Here is a 20,930-nt window from a genome sequence, read left to right as displayed (position 1 = left end):
CAGTGACTGAATTCATGCAGCCACTACAGTGGATTATACATTTGCAGTTTTGGCTTCATAGTTCAGAACCAGCTTCTGAAATATAAAGCATTTACGCTATAAGACCTGCTTCTAACCTAACCCCTGGAATGTCCTTGTTAAATTAATAATTGCCCTGTCCATATTCTCTTCATCCAATACCCAGTTTGAGTCAATCTTTGCTATTTGTCCCACTGGACCAGCTGGGTCAGATAAGATGGAGCCATAGAGCTGGGTGTCATTAACACAGGGGTAGGCAACCTATGGCAAGCGTGTCAAAGGTGGCACACAAGCTGATTTTCAGGGGCACTCACACTGCCCGGGTCCTGGCCACCTGCATTTTAATTTAATTTTAAATGAAGCTTCTTAAATGTTTTAAAAACCTTATTTACTTTACATACAACAATAGTTTAGTTATATACAGTATTATAGAGTTATAGCAAGAGACCTTCTAAAAACTTTAAAATGTATTACTGGCACAGGAAACCTTAAATTAGAGGGAATAAATGAAGACTCGGCACACCACTTCTAAAGGTTTGCCGACTCCTGCATTAACATATGGAGGCAAAAACCCTAAGTGACTTCAAGACTGTGCTTGATAAGTTTATGGAGCGGTTGGTATGGTGAGACTCCCTACAATGGTGTGTAGCTGATCTGCGACTGCTAGTAGCAAATATCCCTAATGGCTGCTGATGGGACACTAGAGGGGGAGGGCTCTGAGTTATTACAGATAATTCTTCCCCAGGTGTCTGGCTGGAGGGTCTTGCCCACATGCTTAGGGTTTAACTGGTCACCATATTTGGGGTTATGAAGGAATTTTCCCCCAGCTCAGATTGGCTGAGACCCTGGGGGGGAAGGGGGGCTTCGCCTTCCTCTGCAGCATGGGGCACGGGTCACTTGCAGGTTAAAACTAGTGTAAAGGGTGGATTCTCTGTAACTTGAAATATTTAAACCATGATTCGAGGACTTCAGTAACTCAGCCAGAGGCTAGGGGTCTATTACAGGAATGGGTGGGTGAGGTTCTGTGTCCTGCAATGTACAGGAAGTCTGACTCGATGATCAAGGTGACCTTTCTGGCCGTAAAGTGTGTGAGCCTATATGCAAAGCACAACCTACTCTATCTTTTCCTCACTAACCCTCCTAACATCCCCATGGAGCTTGCCTTCGCTTGAATTCTCAGTCATGTTCACTGACTTAACGTAAAATACAATTGTTAATTCAAGTGTAGGCGTTTTATACCTTACAAAAATTACACTGCACAGAGCAAACACTGTGAAGTGTGTGCGTGTGCCCCTGCGGCCCCCATCCTTCTTCAGAATAGGCCTCCTCTCCAAATGCCAGCACCACAGCCAGCCACACCCTGCTTTGATGGAATGTCCCAGTATGGCGCATGCCAGTATCACCACATCTTAGGGAGGGGAAGGCCTAACCTGAAGCAGAGTTTGAAATTACGTGCTGAATGCCCCTCACAGCATGGTTAACTGCAGACAGTAGGGGTATATCTACACTGCAGTTAAAAACCCATGAGTGGCCTAAGGCTCGTGGGGCTTGGGCTAAGGGGCTGTTTAAATTCAGTGTAGACAGATTCAGGCTGGAACCCAGGCCGTAGAACCCTGCAAGGTGGGAGGGTCCCAAAGCTTAGGTTGAAGCCCAAACCCAAACATCTGCATCGCAATTAAACAGCCCCTCAAGCCTTAGTCAGCTGGCATGGGCCAGCCACAGGTATAGAACTGCAGCGTAGACATACCTTTAGACCACAGGGTTGAAATAAAAAGAATTTACCATTTTAGGCCCTTACTTGGAGAGGTGGCGAACATCTGCAGTACCACTGAGACCAATGGGAGTTGCAGATGCTCAGCAACTCTCATTGTAGGTCACCTTTCAAACAAACAATTTTTGCAAAAATTTTTCAATAGGCACCTTTAAAAGGAGAACCCCCACTCCTGTTCCCTTCAGTTTCCTGCATTATCCTTATGGTTTCTGATTACAGGAAATTGAACAAGATGAAGGTTATAATCAGTCATTTCTAGAAGCAACCAAAACGTAATCTGGAACTGTTTGAATGTAAAGTTATAGCCTCTTATTTTATAATATCTTTTATACAAACTACATCTCAACATTTTAATGCTTAAGTGACCTTGAGATTAGGAGCTTGTCTACATTTGAAATGCTGCAGCGGGACACCTGTTGTGCTTTCGTGTCGACACTACCTACACCAATAGGAGAGGTTCTCTCATCGGTGTAGATAATCCACAGTCCCAGGTGGTGGTAGCTAGACTTCTTCTGCTGATTTAGTGCTATTTACGTGGGGATTTAGGTCATCTTAACTGTGCAGCTCAGGGGTGTGGATTTTTCACACCCCAGAGCGACATAGCTGGGTCTATCTAATTTGCTAGTATAGACTAGTCCTAGGACATTACGGGTGTATCTACATTAGAAATACTGCACTGGTCTAGCACTGTAGTAGTGTAGACATTACAGTGATGGAAGGGGTTCTTCTGTCGCTGTAGTAAATCTGCCTCTCCAAGATGTGGTAGCTAGATGCCATAAAAACTGTTGCCACCACAGCCTTATTTCTATGCCATTCTAACAAGATTTTACTGACACTTCTTTTGTTTCAATTCCCTTTTGCAGTGGCTAAGAAACCCAGGCCCACAACATGAGAAACGGACTCTGTTTGGAGACATGGTGTGCTTCTTGTTTATAACTCCACTGGCGACCATCTCTGGCTGGTTGTGTCTGCGGGGAGCGGTGGACCATCTGCACTTTAGTAGTAGGCTAGAAGCTGTTGGCCTCATTGCACTCACTGTCGCACTCTTCACTATTTACCTCTTTTGGACACTAGTAAGTACTGTTAATTTAACTATCATGTGGTAGGGTGTGTCATATTCTATTATCTTTTATAGGATTTTTTAGAGTAATGGCTGAAGGGGACCCTATAGGTTTCATCCCAATTAAACTGTACAGAACTCTTCCTTAAAGGTACTTTACCTTTGGTATTTGGTAATAACTGACTCAGTGCACCACAGGAGATGGCAGGAGGGAACAAGCAAGCCTGAGGGGAGAAGAGTTCAAGACAGATGTTGCAGGTGTGAACGACTATTGACTGCATGGGGAAGAGAAGAGGGAGATTTAAGAGGGATCCTTGTATCCTAAAAATGGCGGCCACTTGGCAGTGGCACAAGCATGGTCTTCTAATTTGACTTCTGACTGCTATTATGCATGCACATACTTTTCAAAGTGCTGAGTTTGTGTAAAAATTTAATCTTAGTAGAATATTTTTCAGATCCCTGCTTCTCTAGGCCCCATGTATTCTGCCATGGAATTTGCCACGGAATCCGCCACGGAATCCACACCTTGCTGCAGGATGGTGCTCCAGAATCTAAGCATTCATTTATATAAAAAATAGCCCCATTTTGAGCTCTTGTGATATCCCTCCAAATGGGAACAGAATGCATGAGTTTGGCTGTGCTAGAAGGTGGCTGAACCACCCCAGTGCAGTGCATCCACACTCGTGCTAAAAAACTCCAGTGCAGCCAACAAGCCCTAAGACAACACCATGTTGCATCACTGAGGCTGCAGGCAACCTGAAGCAAGCAATAGCTCTGGGCAACATTCATTCCATTTGTGGTATTGGCAGCCGTGTTACCGATACTCAAGATTGCGGGCCAATGTGGGAGCTCTCCCAAGAAAACACAGGCAGCTCAGAAATGTTGCCCAAAATGTCTGCAGTTTCTCCCTTCTCCCTCAGTGCTGCTCTTTGCAGCAACTCACCAAAGGAAACAGGTAACATTTCCCTCTGGTAAGTGTGGCTTAATTCTTCAGTGTGTAAACACACTAGGCTGGAAGCACACTCGAAATTAGGCAGCAAAGTGTTTTTGGTATTTGATGCTACTTCTCAGGCCACCTTACAGAGCTCGTAGATTTCAAATGATCACTAAGATACTTCTGTACTATACATCCAAGTCACCTTGAAAGCCCAACTGGGGCCTGATTTGTTTCTTAATTTCAGAAATATTAGTAGGGGTTGGCTACAAAATAGTTTGGCTGAAGAATTAGATTTCATTATTCTTGGTGCATGGACTCTTAGGGATGCCCATTAAATAACTACTGCAACAATTAACTGCAGCTACTAAAAACGACTTGGGTAGGGCTATTCTTACCAACAACATTTAAAAATCACTTGTTTGTTTTAAAAAAGGGTTTCTCCTTTAGGGGTATGGAAAGAAGCGTGTGTGTCTCTCTTTCAAAGTTTGGGTAGGTGCTTAGATAGTGTGGTGATGAGCCTGATATCAATACCTAGCTCAATCAGTTTAACTAAAATATACCACCTTCATTGCACCATGGCCCCCTAGTTGTAGTTTTTCTACGGGGGGGGGGAGGGAAGAGAAGGAAGGGGGGAAAAATCTACATCCATTTCTACTATATTACTCAGGGCAGCAGGAGGCAGATGTGTGAGGGAGGCAAAGTATTTCAGCTTACAGAACAGCAACCACTCCCATTTAGGAGGAAGTAAATTAAGTGGTTAGAAGAAGGAAGCCAAGTAGCCAGGACTGGGATCTTATTGCAGCACTGCTACACAGAAGAGTTTGAGCACATCACTTAAGTGCTGTGTGCCTCAGTTTTCCCCATCTAGACTATGGCTGTAATGTTTCTGTACCATTACACCATTACAGGGTGTAAGACAAATAGTTTTGTAAAGTGGCTTGACATGCTTAGCTGAAAGGCACTGTCTATCTGCAAAGCATTTTAGAATACTTTTATTTGCAAGACAGCAAGTTCCTCTGGAAAGGCCAAGATTTTAAAAGCAACTATGATTTTGGCTGCCTAACTAAAGCACCTTAAAAAGGGCTTGACTTTCAGATGGTATTGGCCACTCAGCTTCTGAAAATCAAGCCCATCCCAAGTGTGTGAAGCTGAAAACACAACACAAAAATCACATCACTTTTGAAAAATCTTGGCCCTATTATCTTTACTCTCGCTACAGAGTACCATGCACCTCTGTAGAGCACTATAATGCAAATCTTCGTGTTAACAGAATAAAAAGCACCATCAGCAGATCCATTCTAATCTGAAAGACAGGAACATAGGAGAATCTGCACTGCTCTGTTAGAGAGCCATGGAGGGAATATTCTTATCAGTGCAGGATAAAGTATATGTGCAGCACAGTGATGCTCCTTGGGATTCTGGGGGAAAAAAAATAAAATTTCAGTTTACTTCCAACAAATCAGTTTAATTTTCTCTATAATCCAAAACTGGCATATGGGTTATTTACACCACTACACCTCAGTGAACCAAGAGCTTAATGAACTGACAACAGGAGATACTTTTTTGGTAGAGAGGTACTTAGGAATAGGGTAAAATTGCTTCCTTGCAAATTTAACAGCCAAAGTGTCCCAGAAAGACTATTGCTTTTCTTCTGAATTTAGTCAATATCTCTGTGACCTATACACAAAAAATACTTGTGTTCTCGAGTAGGAAGATCTGCATCTTGGGTCTGGAAGCCTTCTATTTAAGCCAAGAATTTAGGGCCAAATTCTGCTTTGATTTACATCCTGAGTGGTGCCTGACTTCTGTGGGATTGGATAGGGAGTATATCAGAGCATTATTTTAATCCTCTAGTTTGCAAAACAATGTAATTGCTGTTTAAAAATATTAAAAGTAAATGCCTATCTGAATGAGTTCACAAGGCACTTAAGTGAGCTTTGAAGCTGGATTCCCCCCAACCCTTGCTATCCAAGTCCAAAGACAAACAGATGCTTACTATGCCAGCGATTGATGTAAAATCATACGTTTTATGTAGCACCTCAGGAGTTCCACGTTGAAGTGTTCAGTGAAAATGGAGATATAGGCTATGTCTCCACTGCAAAAAGCTGTGTTTTTACACTAGATAACTAAGTCAGTGTAAAATCCTAGTGAAGAGAAGGCAGACATAGTAGCTAGTTGAGGTAAACCACAGGTGGGGGAATATAAGGTTGACCTTGATTACCTATACTGAGATAAACACTGTGTATGCCTTGTCTCCACTAGGATTTTTATATTGAGATAGCTAACTCAAGACAGCTTCGAAGGAGACATTTGCATCACTTAAAATAAGAGTTATTTATATTCCCCAAATCCTCCTGGCAGTCAGCCCTGGATGCTTACTTGCAGCTCCTAGAGTAAGGACATGAGTAGCTTCCTTTGACAGTTACGGAGCCCATAGACTGAATGTTTTGCAAGCTCAGTGTAAACAAACAGCAGTACCTTCCTACTGTCCCTCCCTCCCCCCAGACTGCGTGTCTCCTCCAGATATAGTGTCTTCAATTCACTCCATATCTCTTGGATAGCAATGACCTACAGAAGTGGCGCAGTTGCATAAAAATCAATGACAAATAAAGTGTCTGTCAACAGTACACAGGCAGTTCCCACCCATGGCTCAAGAGTACTATATTATTGTCATATATTACCAATACACTTCATGAAGTGTCTGATACCATTGCCTTCAGTGCTAAATGCATATAAGGTAATTGTGTGTGCAAAAACTGCTGACAGCTGTCAGTATCTACGCCACAATCACTTCTCTCACTACTGCTAGTGCATCCGTGTGAGAGATGGAACACAATAGCTTTTAACACAATGTTATTGCTAAACATGTATGTAAAGGCAGGAAGTGAAGTGTTCTGCATCCAGTTGAAACTGCAGTGGGTCTTTAGATAATGTTTGGAACCCAGTTTGTTGATAATTTCTGGCTGAAAATGGATAGACACAAAAATGTGGGCCTTTCCTTCTCTTCTCAGAGGGGACCTCCACTTATCTCTCCTTATCCCTAGGGTGAGTTACTGCCATTTTCTATCTCCATTTTTTTTTTGCTGTCACTCACCTGCTCCCTTCCTTTTCCTGGCAGCCACTCAATCCTCTGCCTGTGCCTTCCTCTCTAGTCTCCTGCTACTCCCAGTCTGCTCTCATATATTCCTCATCCCCATAGCCTTCCTTCAAGTTCCCCTCTCCCCCGCCACCTCCGCAACAGTCTCATTCTTTGTAACATGTTCCCCCTCACGGTCTCAGACCTAGGCCACACCTAGTGAATAAGAGTGGTTATCTGTACCGACATTAATCTGGCTTCAAACTCATTCAAAATATGGAGTACTAGTATCTATCTTTACAACTGCAACCCCCACTTCCTCTTGCAAAATATGAAGGGAAACGTTGGCCATCTCACCTGAGAGCAGTCTGGTTTCAATTCCACTGAAAACAAAGGTGGCCCTTTTTAATGCAGGTAAAAGTCATAAGCAAGCACCAGCTTTTCTGGAGATCCTGAGCAACTTAAAAAAACAACCCAAACAGCTCCCTAAAATGAAATACTCATGCTACCATGGTGAGAACTGGCAGTTCTGCAACATGGCGCATAACTACTGTATCTTCTGTGGAGTCTTGAGTCTGACACATTAATTGGGGGGAAAAAAAGGGTGGGGGGGACAGAAGCAGAAGAGCATAAGCCTCAGTCATTATGTATGTGCCTACCTGTGAGCTACCTGCTGATCTTCACAATGAAGTTACTATCAGTGTCTCAACTGTCAGCATTAAGCTGTATATCAGATTCATTTGTTTCCAAGTTGCTGCCAATAATTTAACTCTTACAGAAGTGGCTTCTTCCCAGATAGGGGAGCTAACTAGTTTGTAAGATTGTGGGTGCTTCCAGCTGCAGGGAGATAGGAATGGACTCTGGCCCAGGTTTTGTCCCGAGCAACTGCACTTCCCTGCTGCTGAAAACTTGTGATGCAGTCTGTGCAAGCACGGTCTCTAGCTTCAGATTTTCTTCTCGCTACTGTTTTTATCCAACCATTAGGCTGGTAATACATGACCATAGAGGTCAGGAAAGGATAGGTAGGGATAGTAGGGTATCATGGGAGGATTAAAGTAGTAACAGGGAGTTCTTTGTTGGGAATGAGTAGACAGCAGCGAATGGGGATGGGTAGCACAGGGGAGCTGAAAATAAACATACTAGCATTCAGTACAATTCATTACAGATAGAACAGCAGGTCTCAAATTTTAGCAACACCCACTTTGATTTAAAATTTTTTGCAGACCCCCAAGCTGGCTTCTAATTTTCCCTGAGGGTGTTTATTTCTTGTTTCTAGTTTATTTCATTCTAGGACACCAAGTATTTTTAAAATGTATAATCTGTTCTCTCCTGATCTTCCACCAGGTGTCATTTAGGTACCACTGTAGATTATACAATGAATGGCGTCGGACCAATCAGAGGGTGATACTCCTAATTCCAAAATCTGTCAGCCTTCCTTCTAACCAGCAGTCATTGCTGGGCCTTCATTCAGTCAAAAGGAACTCAAAGGAGACAATCGTTTGATTTTGGCAGTTCTGCACTGGAGTCATGCACTAAATAGACTTTCTTAAACCCATGGGCTCTGATTCCATCCAGAACCTGGTACAGTGCTATTCCAATTTACAAACTCTTTACAGACGAAGAAATCATTGTTTTAATTCAAATCATGGATGCTGCAATCATATGATATTTGCTAAGCTGCCAAACATGTTTAATTAGCAGATACTGTATGGAATTCTACAAACTCATGTTAATACCTGCCTTGTCAGTGATGCAAGCCCTCCTTTTTTATTCTTGTTTAAAAATATTAAAACTATGATAATTAACAATGCAAAAACAAATTTCAGAGTGCTTTCTTTATTTTAACAGTATTATTTCTGTGGGTATCTGGACAGGAACCAGTCCTGAATATTTTATTTTACTGACTCAAAGGAGATGGCATTACAAGAAGGAAATTGTGCTACATTTAGTTTTATTTGAAGTGCATCTTATACTAATCTTGGATTATTAAAAATGTTTTTAAGGTGAGTTCTACAAATGGGCATTCTATTTATCATAAAAACCCATTAAAAAGCATTCTCTTCCATTTCTTGTTTGGTAGTGAAAACCTGAGAGAAAACATTTTTTTCTAATAAGAAAAATGCAAAATGTGTGAAAAAGTCTCTCAGATTGCAATAATCTTCCGAGTCAAAAATATTTCATAAAGCAGTTCCCAAAAAAAGACTCAGTTACAGGGTTATTTCCTTTTCATTTGGAAGGAGCAAATTAACCCCAAATTCTGCACTAAAGTTACACTGGAGTAACTAAAGAGTTGAGTTACTTTTTATTTACCCCTGAGCTAAATTTGGCCCTATTAATTAATTTTGTAAGGGGGACTTTGCATACATAATGAATTAGTAGATCATTAGACATTTCCTTGGAAGCCTGAACATGTCTTGCATAACAATTAGCCTTACTCTAGAAATGCTGAATTTTCAGCTTGACAGGTAAATTTAGTGGAGTATATAAACTCTCTCATTGTAGCATTGAGACTAAGGCTCTTTATAAAATGTAAAACACTACATGCTATTATGACCACACTGAATTTTGAATCTGAATATTAAGTTGTATTCCTGGATAGTATTTCCTGCTTTCAACCATCCCCTTTATTTTTATATTTTTAAATCAATTCATTCACTGACTCTTAGATTTTGGCTCTCACATTATGCAATAAGGGATGTAGTTATGTGGGAAGACTCATTTGGTGCTGAATGCTTCTACAGCTAAAAGCTATTAAATGCTGCTGGCAAGCTAGTGGTAAGTAACTTATTTGCCATTTTAAAATAAGGATTTCTAGAACATGATGAGGGTAATCCCACCCTGCTTTGTTTCCCACCCTGCGGAGGAATTGAAAAGTGGTAAAGTGTGTGTTGTGAGGAGGTAATGATTTATATTTCTGATGGATCAAGCTGATGCGGGTGTTCTGTGTCAGCCAAGATAGAGCTATTTAAATACAAAGCTCTAGCGACAAACAAACCCATCAGCCATGCTTTGTGCTGTCTCAGCTCACATGTATTTGGAGTTGTAATAATAGATACTTGTATCACTGGAATTAGTGTCGAAAGGAAAATCTAATATTCCATTTAGTCATAAGCCCTCCAGGGGTATTAGAACTACAAACAGCCATCATTGCCTAAGTTTTCTATAATCAAATACCAACTTTGTCCGTCTGTCACACTTTACCCTTCACAGAGAAATATGATCAACTCTCACTTGACAATCATTTTTGCTCTGCAGTCTACCTTTAATACTTTAGCACAAAAGAGACAGCACAATTAATGATATAGCTGGGATACAGTCTTCCCGCAATGGCGCCAAGAAGGTAGGTTCCTATCATGCAGATATATTATTACATTTTGTGCCTAACATGCAAGAGTGGAACAGAGATCTTTGAAAGAGGCGGCTTTATATCCCGCACCCCATATTCATGAATCAGTGCTACTGAGGTCTTTTTGCTCTACATGCGCCAAAGCAACATTGTGGTGCCTTGTTCTCCTCCAGACAGCAAGACAGTGGGGTGAGTGCTACTAATGTCACATTCCCACCTTCCTCTCTGGACCAAAGACCTAGCAGTCAGAAAGATCCTAGTGACCAGCTCTGATTCCTCTTTCTCTAGGAGTAAGTGATCTTTTCATACTGAATCACTGTTTGGATTGATGTAAATTCAAAATTGGTGTCTATTAAAACAAAAGTTATTAACAACAGCAACAAACTCAATTTTTTGCTTCTGAAGGGACTTTAAGGGTAGTAAATATCTATAGCACTTGCTACACTTAGAGCTAATGACAACACGACAAAGGCTCCAGTGTGCTATTACAACAGATCCAGTAAAGTAAAGTACAACTAATAAAGAATGAGTGGTTTTGTTTCTTTTGTTAAACGTATCTCATTCTTTCCTTTGGCTGGCAGCAGCACAACCATGGTCCTCAAAAGGATTTTTCACCCATACCTGAAGTTGAGCTTCTCATTCATTTTCCAAGTAAAAATTCAGCCGAGGGGGGAATGGTACATGATTTAAAATTGTGAACAGAAAACAACAATGCAACATACACAAAGTTAGAAAGCAGCAGGCACAAGTCAGCTTCATTTCTTCCTCTTAGACCCAGTCTTGCCCTGAAATTTCAGCAGACATAATGCATATTTAAAAAAAGATTAAATTTATTCCAGCAGTGATGCTAAATAGTTTTAAATACTGGAATCAAAACTATGTTATGCAGCTAAAGGCATCCTACGTTTTGTTCTTCTAAAAAAAGTATGAAATTTAGGGAAAAAATTATTCATGACATTAATAAAATATACGACTATGGAAAAAAGTACTTAGATTGAGACCTCTGTAAACCAGCATTTATTATTAGAACTTCACTTTTAGCAAGTTACATATTAACACCACTGACCTTTTGAATGCAATCTGTGACTATGTAGAAATGTTCAACATTGTCAGATCATGCTCTGTTGGATGCCATTTCAAAGACAGACATGAGAAATATTTATAAGGCTGATAGTTTGTTTCAGAGGGACTGGGGGTAAGCGGTCTTCATCAGAGGGCTCTGACACATAGGAAGACTCTCCCCCCACTTCAGCATTTTCCTTTATCAGAAACTGACAAGCAGTCAATTTCTTCTCAAACCAGCTCCACACCCAGACTGCCTCTCTTTGCAGGGCTGCTGGATAATTGTTTATCTATCCTCCACTTTTATTTCAGGCTCTTGAAAGCTGACTGGTCCCTGTTTCAGAATGGTGTTTACATGGAGTTTACTTTAAAAAGGGAGGGGAGGGAGGAAGAGAAGAGTTGTCTCACTTTTTCAGTTTCAGGATCTTTCCAATTTAACGAAAAACAAGAGATGTTTACGAACAGCTTGACAGCTCTTTGATGAGGACCAGTCTCTAGAGGACCAGCAGGAGGCAACTAAAAGCCTATGATAAAAGATTATTGTTGGTTCTGGGCTCCAGACATGACTGGTTTATAAACTAATATTGCCTCCTAGTACATATAAAAAACAAGAAATATAAATAGGAATTTACCCCATATGAGATTCCCTTTCAATTAACCACACCTGTCCCCAACTACTCATACCTGCCTCAAAAACAGGGCTTTTGTGGGACCATTTGCTACCACTAATATGGTGCCCTTGTGAGCCTATTGCCCTCTAGTGGCTGGCCCTCCTGCTACAGTTCTCCATCAAGTATTAGAGGCCTATCCTTTAGAGTTGCAGGATCTGTGATCCAGCCTTAGCTGAGAGCACAATATATAACCTTGTCTATTGGCGGACATGAATTCACCACCACAACACAAACCATTTGGGGAAGAAAGCCTCCTGTATAACTCAAGTAGGAATTGACTAAGGGTAAGACACAAAGGAAGACCTCAACATATCCAGAAGGGGAAGAAGGGGGGGGGGGTTAACAAAAAGAAAAAACATACTCCAATTCCCCATAATTCTTATCATACTATCAGATGACTGCTTTTCCTTTTCTCCTGTGGGCCTTGTGGTTATCTAGACTACTTAGAAGGATCTCAAACTAGAGATTCAACACAGGCAAACGCATCCCTTGTTCTGTCTCAAATCAGCCAGATTCCTCTGAAATATATTCTTTAAAATCTATGCTTTCATGGCTGTAAATACTTATCTGGCACTGGGCAGTTGAGGTTGGCTCTCAGTTCTCAAATAGCAGGGAGCACCAAAGAAATGCTGGCTAGTGTCTCTGGTTCTAGGAGTAGAATTAGTCTCTACATGACACCACTAGGATGAATGCAGCAAGTTTATACAAAGATCTTTTGAATACAAGAGGGTAGGTATATTGTTCTGTAGGGTTCTTCAATTATTACAAATGGAATGTCATCTGGCCAGGACACTTTGAATCTATCCAAGTGGATATGTCCACACTGCTCTTTTTAGTGTAGTGCAAGCCCCACGAGCTTAAGTCTGTAGGCTCAGGCTCTGAGACTCGGTGCCATGGGTTTTGGTTTGTTTGGGTGGGGTTTGCACTGTAGAGATACCCTAAGGGTCAGGTCTAATTCCCTTTTTTGATATGCAGTTTGGAGGTAATGGAAGAGGAGTGCTTGGAAAAAATAGGCTTTTATATGGCTGACTGACTTGTCTAGCCATGATCATGTCTGCTATTGTTTTAATACTACATGTGCTGTGGTGTGAATGAGAGTGCGTTTAGCATTCCATTGGCAGTCAATAAAGGTTTAATTAAGTTAGCTTCATTCTCTTGGAGCCTCACATGGATGGGATTGTTGTTGACCCACCATTTTCATAGCTTGCCACCCCCTCCCCCCCCCCCCCCCCCGCCAAGCATTAAACTGAAGCATCACTGTTTATCCTATAAACTTATTAGCATGCATTTAGCCCCAGAAAAGACTGAAGGATGTTACTCTCTCTTCACATGTCCACAGTAAATGAGTATCTCTTACTGCTGAATTTACATGTATCACAGCACTGTTAACAAAAACAAAAGCCAACTTGTAGGATTGGAGCTGTTAAAGGCTCCAGTTTTAAAAGGCAGCCAAAGCACAGATCAGAGACTTGCTGACAACATCTAAAGTAAAACCGATCCCCTTATTCTGTGTAATGAGAGTTTATAAGCAAGGTATGTCTACACTTACCATTTAAAGAGCAAAAAGTCCCGTTTTTGTGCTAAAACTGCAGGAGCATCTATACTTGTTAATGACTTTTTGTGGTGAAACTCAGAAGTTTCACCACAAAAAGAAAACCACCTTCACGAGAGGCATAGAGCTCTTACCACTGCTCTTTTAGCGGTGCTGTGAAAGTGAAGACACATTCTAGCAGCGTAAACACCCTTTGGCCTCCGGCGAATATCCTATAGTTCCAAAAGCGACCACTCTGGCCAGCATCTCCGCTGCTCTGACACACAGGACATCCGCCCCTCCCCCTGTAAGCCCCAAGAAGTTTGAAGCTCCCTTTTCCTTTGTTTACAGATGCGGGGGAAGCAGCCAGACAGCAGGAGGTTTTAAAAAAAATGCCACAGAAGAAACCAGGAAGTAAAGGTGTTCCTGAGACAAAGCAGGGCAGGACGGGGCACTAAGCAAATGCCTTCCACTCACCCCCCTCTTCCCACAAGACCTATCGAGAGAGTTGCACTTTGGGATAGTTGCCCTAAAGCGCTGCTCTCGTTGGGGATGGTAGTGTAAACACTCTCTGATGCCCGAGGAATTGAGTGAGTACACAAACCAGCACTTTAAGTTTCACCGGTGATAGTACAGTGCAAAAACTCCGTACGTTTAGACATACTCTTATACCCACACTCCCAATTTATGGAATGTGATTAATAAAAAACGAGGCCTATCATTCTCATTTTAAGTCCCAGTTGCATGTGCATTTTCAGTGTAATTTCTTTTTGTTCCCAATTTGGCCTTTCTTTGAAAATATTTCTCAAAATTCCAACATTGGTTCTCACTAATAGAAAGCCATTAAGTTGGTGGGGAGGAGGGAAGGATTAAGGGAAACTGATGTTTTAATCAAAGATGCCCTAATTATAAAATGGCCTTAGAACAACACTGAATCTTGGTGAATGATGAATCTTTTATATGGCTTCATTGATACCATTTTAAAAAAATCATGGTCTGACTCTCACCAACCATTTCACAATCTAGTGGGCACAGTAATCAAGAAATGCACTTTCTTAGAGAAGTCAAACTCTAGCCTTCTACCTTATAAACAGCCACTTATATACATAACGGGCCAGAAATACAAGATACCATTGGATAGCTGTTCGGTGTCTTGCATGAAGTGCGTTGGTAGTTTCAGTCATGCTTACAGCAGACCCATGAGACTCACCACCACAGCAGTCACTAAACATAAGGATCAGGAACTGAACAGCAGTGGACTAAGCCACTCTCACCACTAGAAGCAGCTCTTGCAGGTCAGGGTGGAGGCATGTTCAGAAAGTTCACAGGGTCACCGCCTGTACTGTGCATGTTGCATAGAAAAAACAGTCCAGTCTTCAGCACAATCAATCCAGATACTTAGCATCAGCACACCTTTAACTGCCTCTTCAGCCCACCTCCAAAAAGGTGGTTCTTGAAAGTACACTGAAGGAGAACAGATACTAAAATAAAAGTTGAATTAGGCTAGCATGGAAACAAGTTTCAAAAAGTTCTGAGATTACAAAATGTCTGTAGTATAATGTAAACAAACATCCATGTAATATCCAAATGGTACTTTGCTATTACACCCAATAAAATATTAATGGCAGACTAGCATTAGAGGTGCAAGAGTGGGAACTTGCTATAATCCTCACAGGAATATGAAGAGGAAATCAATAGGGTGCAACAAAAATATGAGTATAAACAAATCTTAGCAGGAGAGGAAAACTAAGAACACAAAAAGATTACAATGGAGGAGGAACTTGGTAAGGAAAGAGGAAGTCTAATGGTAGTTATCAAATATTTCTCAAAGCTGCGCTGGATTCGCTGAAAGGGAAGTGAGTTGCATAGTATGATTAAGATTTCTAAGGTTTTTATATTCCAATATGAAATTCTGTAAAAATAAGGCTGCAGACTGCTATTGAAGATTTTAGTATAAAAACAACTTTGCATTAATTTCATACAATGCAGGTGGGGTGGTTGACAACTTAGTATGCTAAGGGGAATGGGTCTAAGATACAAAACTGTTCAGATATTTATATCATATAGAGAACTGTCAAAGTGAAATATGAAAAGCCATAAGCACCACTTACGCCTGAAAAAGGCTAGATGCAGACACAAGACATTCACTTCTCCAGCATGTGAATGGAGGTCCAAAATCTGTTTTAGTAATTTAGTAACTCTTGCCTGAATTGCACATATTCTATGGGCTTGTCTACCATAGCATTTTTCTTAAAATCTGACCATTACAAGCGTTACAGGATGCATCATAGGACATAGGCACTTGTTCTGCATACCGAAAAGCATGCTGCACACTTTATAGACACAAGAATATGGTTCCTGTTGTTTACAATATAGGGCCCCAAACCCATAAAACAATTATAAATATGCTTAACTAAATGCATGCAAGTAGTTTAATTGAAGTCCTGACCCAACAAGCAAAGGTGCCAGCACCCTGTGTATTATGAGTTTCACTGTTGTCTCCTACTTTGCTACTTTCCCTTGTTTCCATTGGAGCAAGAGAGAAAGGAAAATGTTTTCAAAATTAGAAAAAATGGATTTTTAGCCACAAAAATTGGCAAGTTTAGGACTTGAAACGACTTTCAATTTTTAAGCTGATTGGATTGCCAGTTGACATCCCCTTTAAGGAATGGGCAAAGTGACAGTTCAGTTAAAGTTTGGATTTTTTAGTATTGTATTATGTATGTCATCTAGAACCTACCTAAAATAAACCTGCCAGTCAAACCTTGCCTGATTCACACAAATAAGTCCTGTCAAAGACATCAATAAGGTATAAAATATATATTTCACACTAAAACCAAGCTGACCTGTTAAGAGAACAAATTCTATATAACACAACACAGGAATTACAAGCTGCAACATTGGTATTCTAGACATTATAATTAGTTACAATAAAGAGCAAAACATTTCAGCGTCTGGGCAATAACTCAACAGGAAAACACTATTCTAACATTCATGGCCTGTGTTCAGCAGGAAGTCAGACTATTTGATCATAGCAGTCCCTTCTGGATGTAAAGATCTATGCAACAGCCTCATGAGGCTAATTGGTACCTAAAAAAATTACTAACACTTAACCATTGAACTGAAGAAGAAAACAAGCAGAGGGACATTTTTAGCCCCATGTAACATTCCTTTGCATTCTACCTGTGAGGGAAGATGAGCCAAGCCTAGAGAGAATACTAGAGAAGCACAGGTTGGTCAGATCTGTTAAGTCACACTAGGAAAAGCTAAAAATACAGATTAAAAAAAGCTAAGTTTTGCCTTACCCCTGTGACAGATCCATTATTTCTGATGGAAAGCACAACTTATGGGAGTAGCAACCAGTGTTAACCATTCAACCATCACAAAGTGAAAGTAATGAACAAATACAAAACTATGCACAACACTTAGAGGGTACTGTGGGGTCAGAGACCATTCTAAATTAGAATTAGCCTGCGTTAAAAAAAGATGAACATACAATACAGCAGCAGGACAGAAAATAAAAGTAGGTGTTGTTGCATGTATCAGAACAGAATTTCTTCCCATTACCAGAACCTGCTTGCAAACTTTGTAACTATGTTGATTCTGGTGCTGAGCAGATTGGCTGTGTTGATTTATGTTGTTCCCAAGATGATCACAAGGTATTTGCTAGTGAACTAGAAAGTTAGCTCAAGATGGTGATTCTAAAGGAGAGGGCAAGCCAGCATCTAGTGCTGAAATCCATTTAGACTTAATGCACTTAGTGTGCCCTCAATCTGTTGTGAAATGAAGCAGGAACAGGTTACTCAGCTATGCAGTGCTGTCCCCCCCAAATGGGTGCTCTAATCCTATGCACCTCAGATCAGAGCTTTTAGGTAGCAGTGTCTGTTTGGCCCTTGCGTGCGCATGCCACAGCCTCATGCCCTGCACCGAGGCTATATAGATGAAAGGATGAACTGCCCTCAGTTCCTTTCTACCATGGAGTCTGTTGTAAAGAACCCTGAAGCAGAGGGGAGACACGAGGGTAGTGGAGCACTCATAGGGGGACACATCTCAAAGAACCACAGTTTCAGCACAGGATGAGTAACCTTCTCTTTCTTCTTCAAGATTCAGAGTAGCAGCCGTGTTAGTCTGTATCCGCAAAAAGAAAAGGAGGACTTGTGGCACCTTAGAGACTAACAAATTTATTTGAGCATAAGATTTCGTGAGCTACAGCTCACTTCATCGGATGCATGCAGTGGAAAATACAATGGGAAGATTTTATATACACAGAACATGAAACAATGGGTGTTACCATACACACTGTAACGAGAGTGATCAGGTAAGGTGAGCTATTACCAGCAGGAGAGAGGAAAAAACAAAACAAAAAACCCCCACCTTTTGTAGTGATAATCAAGGTGGGCCATTTCCAGCAGTTGACAAGAATGTCTGAACAACAGTGGGGGGGAGAGGAAATAAACATGGGGAAATAGTTTTACTTTGTGTAATGACATATCCACTCCCAGTCTTTATTCAAGCCTACGATAATGGTGTCCAGTTTGCAAATTAATTCCAATTCAAGCAGTCTCTCGTTGGAGTCTGTTTTTGAAGTTTTTTTGTTGTAATATTGCGACTTTTAGGTCTGTAATTGAGCGACCAGAGAGATTGAAGTGTACTCCAACTAGTTTTTGAATGTTATAATTCTTGACATCTGATTTGTGTCCATTTATTCTTTTACGTAGAGACTGTCCCATTTGGCCAATGTACATAGCAGAGAGGCATTGCTGGCATATATCACATTGGTAGATGTGCAGGTGAACGAGCCTCTGATAGCGTGTTTCCCATGGGAGTTCCGATCTAGGCGACTATCAAGCAGTACCCTCTACACAGGGGTGGGACTTTGGAGTCATGTCTAAGATTGAAGATGGAACAGAAGAGCCAAATACTGCATCAGAAGCTGAGGCATTAGACACTTCAGAGTGTTCAGCAAATGTATGAATGGACAGTCAAGCTACAGCTCCACATAAGTCTGTGATGAGAGCATTCTTAAGAAAGGATACTGAAATACAGAGTGATTGTGTAGAGTGAGTTAATATTCTAGAGGGAGGTTGAAGATCACAAGAGTGATAGCAGTAGGCAATTCCGCTAGATAGCCATCTAGAGTCTCTGCTTGGAAATTGGAGATCACTGTCCAGAATGGAGAGAAAAAACCTGGGAGATTTCCTCAAAGGCTTGTTCCGAACTAAAAGGTTAATGCCCTCTCAACATCAAGTATATTTTAATGTTGCATCTCCTTTATCCTAGTGTGGCATATGGAAGAAAACTGTAAGGTGGATAGGTTAATTTATGTGCAAGTCCAAAGATACCTTTGGCAGGAACTTGGGATGCGGTCAGACAGACCTTATTCTTAAAGAAGACAGGGTATAGCATCAAAGCCCCTATCTCACCCACTCTGAGCAGAAATAATGGCTAAAAGAAATGCAGTTTTCGTAGACAGCTATAGAAGAGAGCAGGTTGCCATAGGTTCAAAGGAAGGCCTTGTAAGACACCCACGTACCAAGTTGAGGTCCCATGTTGGCATAGGGCATTTGATTTGAAGGAGGAGGTTGTCCAGTCCCTTGAGAAACCTCTGTTGTAGGATGAGCAAAGACAGAAAAACCCTCTACCATACGATGGAAGACCGTAATAGCTGCCAAATGCACTCATGGATTTTAAAAGATAAACCTGTCTTTGTTAGTTCTAAGATATAATCTAATACATATGACAGTGGCAAAGATGTAGGTGAAAGATGTTTTAGGTCACACCAGTGTTTGAATCTCATCCAGTTTTGGGTATATGTGTCACAAGTAAATTGTTTCCTGCCATGTAACAGCACTTTATTTACTTCCTCAGAACAAGTTGTTTCTAACCATGCCAACCATCAATCAGGGACAGATTCTCTACCCAGAAGACCTGAAGACTGCTTCCTGGAGTCTTTTTGAGAGGCATTTCTTCTTCAATGCTCTAGGGGAGTGTTGCGCTAAGGAGGTTGAAACAGTTGACCTGTTGAGAGACCGCTGTAATGTGGGGGGAGTCCCCTCACCAGGGTCAGAAGCTGGCTCGAGCGAACGCTCCGTTATGAAGAGACAGTTTAAGTTGTCGGTTCTTTCTAACCAGACTTTAGTTGCAGACAGAAATTACAATTTTTTGGAACATGTGACTCCCCAAGGCAGCAGACACACCAGGAGTGTCCATCACTGCTCAGGATAGCCTCTCAGCACCATAGGCAATGTTTAAACTTGGAGAACTGGTTTAAGTTTTCCTGAGGGGAAGAAACAAAACAGGTGGAGGTACAATGGTCATTTTTTAAAAAAAAAAATCTTATACTTTTAGAAGATAGCTGTAGTAATTCTATAGTTTTAAAAACAAAGCTAACCACCACAAAGGAAATAGAGAACTAAAACTATTAAGCACATGAGAAAAATACAGTAAACTCAACTCAGATGCTGCCGACGGTCTGTCGCAAGCAGACAATGGAGAAGGAACTCAGGGTGGTTTGCCCACACAGCTCTATATAGCCTTAGTGCAGGACACGAGGCCGTCAGCATGCACAGGCCTAACAAACACTGCTACCTAAAAATCTGAGGGCACCCATAGGAACACTACTCGAAGCAGCAGCAAAGCCACTGGCTTCAGAAGTAGGCACCCTATCATGTCTCAGTGGAGTGCTAGGTACAGGGAAGAACATCTGGTCCTAACTCCCTTCCCCAAGCACTGCAGTCCGTTCCAAATGCAAAATTACTCTTCTGAGCAGGGAAGCAGGAGTTTTTTAAATGTTGCCACTGGGGCTTCAAACTGCTGCAGATGTGGATAAGATTTCAGGAATTTATTGCTAAGCTAGGGGAGTCTCCAACCCTTCCAACAGAGCATCTGTAACAATCCTCCTCCTCATCTCCAGATGGAGTGCAAGTGACGGAGAAAACTGCACAGGGCGGAGGGTGTAAACAAGGTAACGAAAAACTCACTTCTCAGATGAAAGAATCCTTTGTAAAAGGTCTCTGAAAACCAAAGGAAACATCCACTCTACTTGGCAGAGGGAGAGAGTGAGGAAAGAATGGGGGAAGACGGGGGGGAGGGGGGAAAAATCAGTAAATATGCTTCAAATTTAACAAAAACAAAAAACTCTGCTTCCATTCCAATGGGCTGGAGAGATCTTGCATGCAACAGAGGAAACATTTTCAAAGAACAGGACCAAAAAAAATCTTAGCCATAAAAAAGCCTGGTACATTTAGCACTTGAAGCTCCTTGAAACTCTAAAGTTGACATCCATTTTAAGCAATGGGCACGTAGTAACAGTGCAAAGGTATCATTTGTTTTGTATATATTCTAGGGTCTATTTAAAATAAACCAGGGCTGTAAGCAATTAAAAAAAAAATCAATTGCAGGATTTCACTTTTAAATAATATAAATACTATTTATATAAATATTTTGGATGTTTTGCAC

At 41.2% G+C, this 20,930-nt stretch overlaps 1 protein-coding gene across 5 annotated transcripts in view; it reads left to right on the top strand.

The window, feature by feature from the left end:
- MARCHF3 (membrane associated ring-CH-type finger 3) overlaps positions 1-8,682 on the top strand; it is a 98,266-nt gene extending 89,584 nt beyond the window's left edge. For 4 of the 5 annotated variants that reach the window (XM_048850989.2, XM_048850987.2, XM_048850986.2 and 1 more), the window contains 2 exons: positions 2,653-2,862; positions 8,207-8,682. In XM_048850989.2, the coding sequence (XP_048706946.2) occupies positions 2,653-2,862; positions 8,207-8,365 (369 nt within the window). In that variant the 3' untranslated portion in view covers positions 8,366-8,682. Of the gene's footprint in view, positions 1-2,652; positions 2,863-6,797; positions 6,832-8,206 lie in introns of all 5 variants that reach the window. The other variant, XM_048850990.2, reaches the window with a different exon arrangement.
- The last annotated feature ends 12,248 nt before the right edge of the window (positions 8,683-20,930 follow it).

The sequence above is a fragment of the Caretta caretta genome, chromosome 5, assembly GCF_965140235.1.
Source record: "Caretta caretta isolate rCarCar2 chromosome 5, rCarCar1.hap1, whole genome shotgun sequence".
In the NCBI taxonomy this organism is placed as follows: Eukaryota; Metazoa; Chordata; order Testudines; family Cheloniidae; genus Caretta; species Caretta caretta.
The sequence above is the reverse complement of the archived record's forward strand: the minus strand, read 5'-3'. Positions and strand labels throughout refer to the sequence as shown.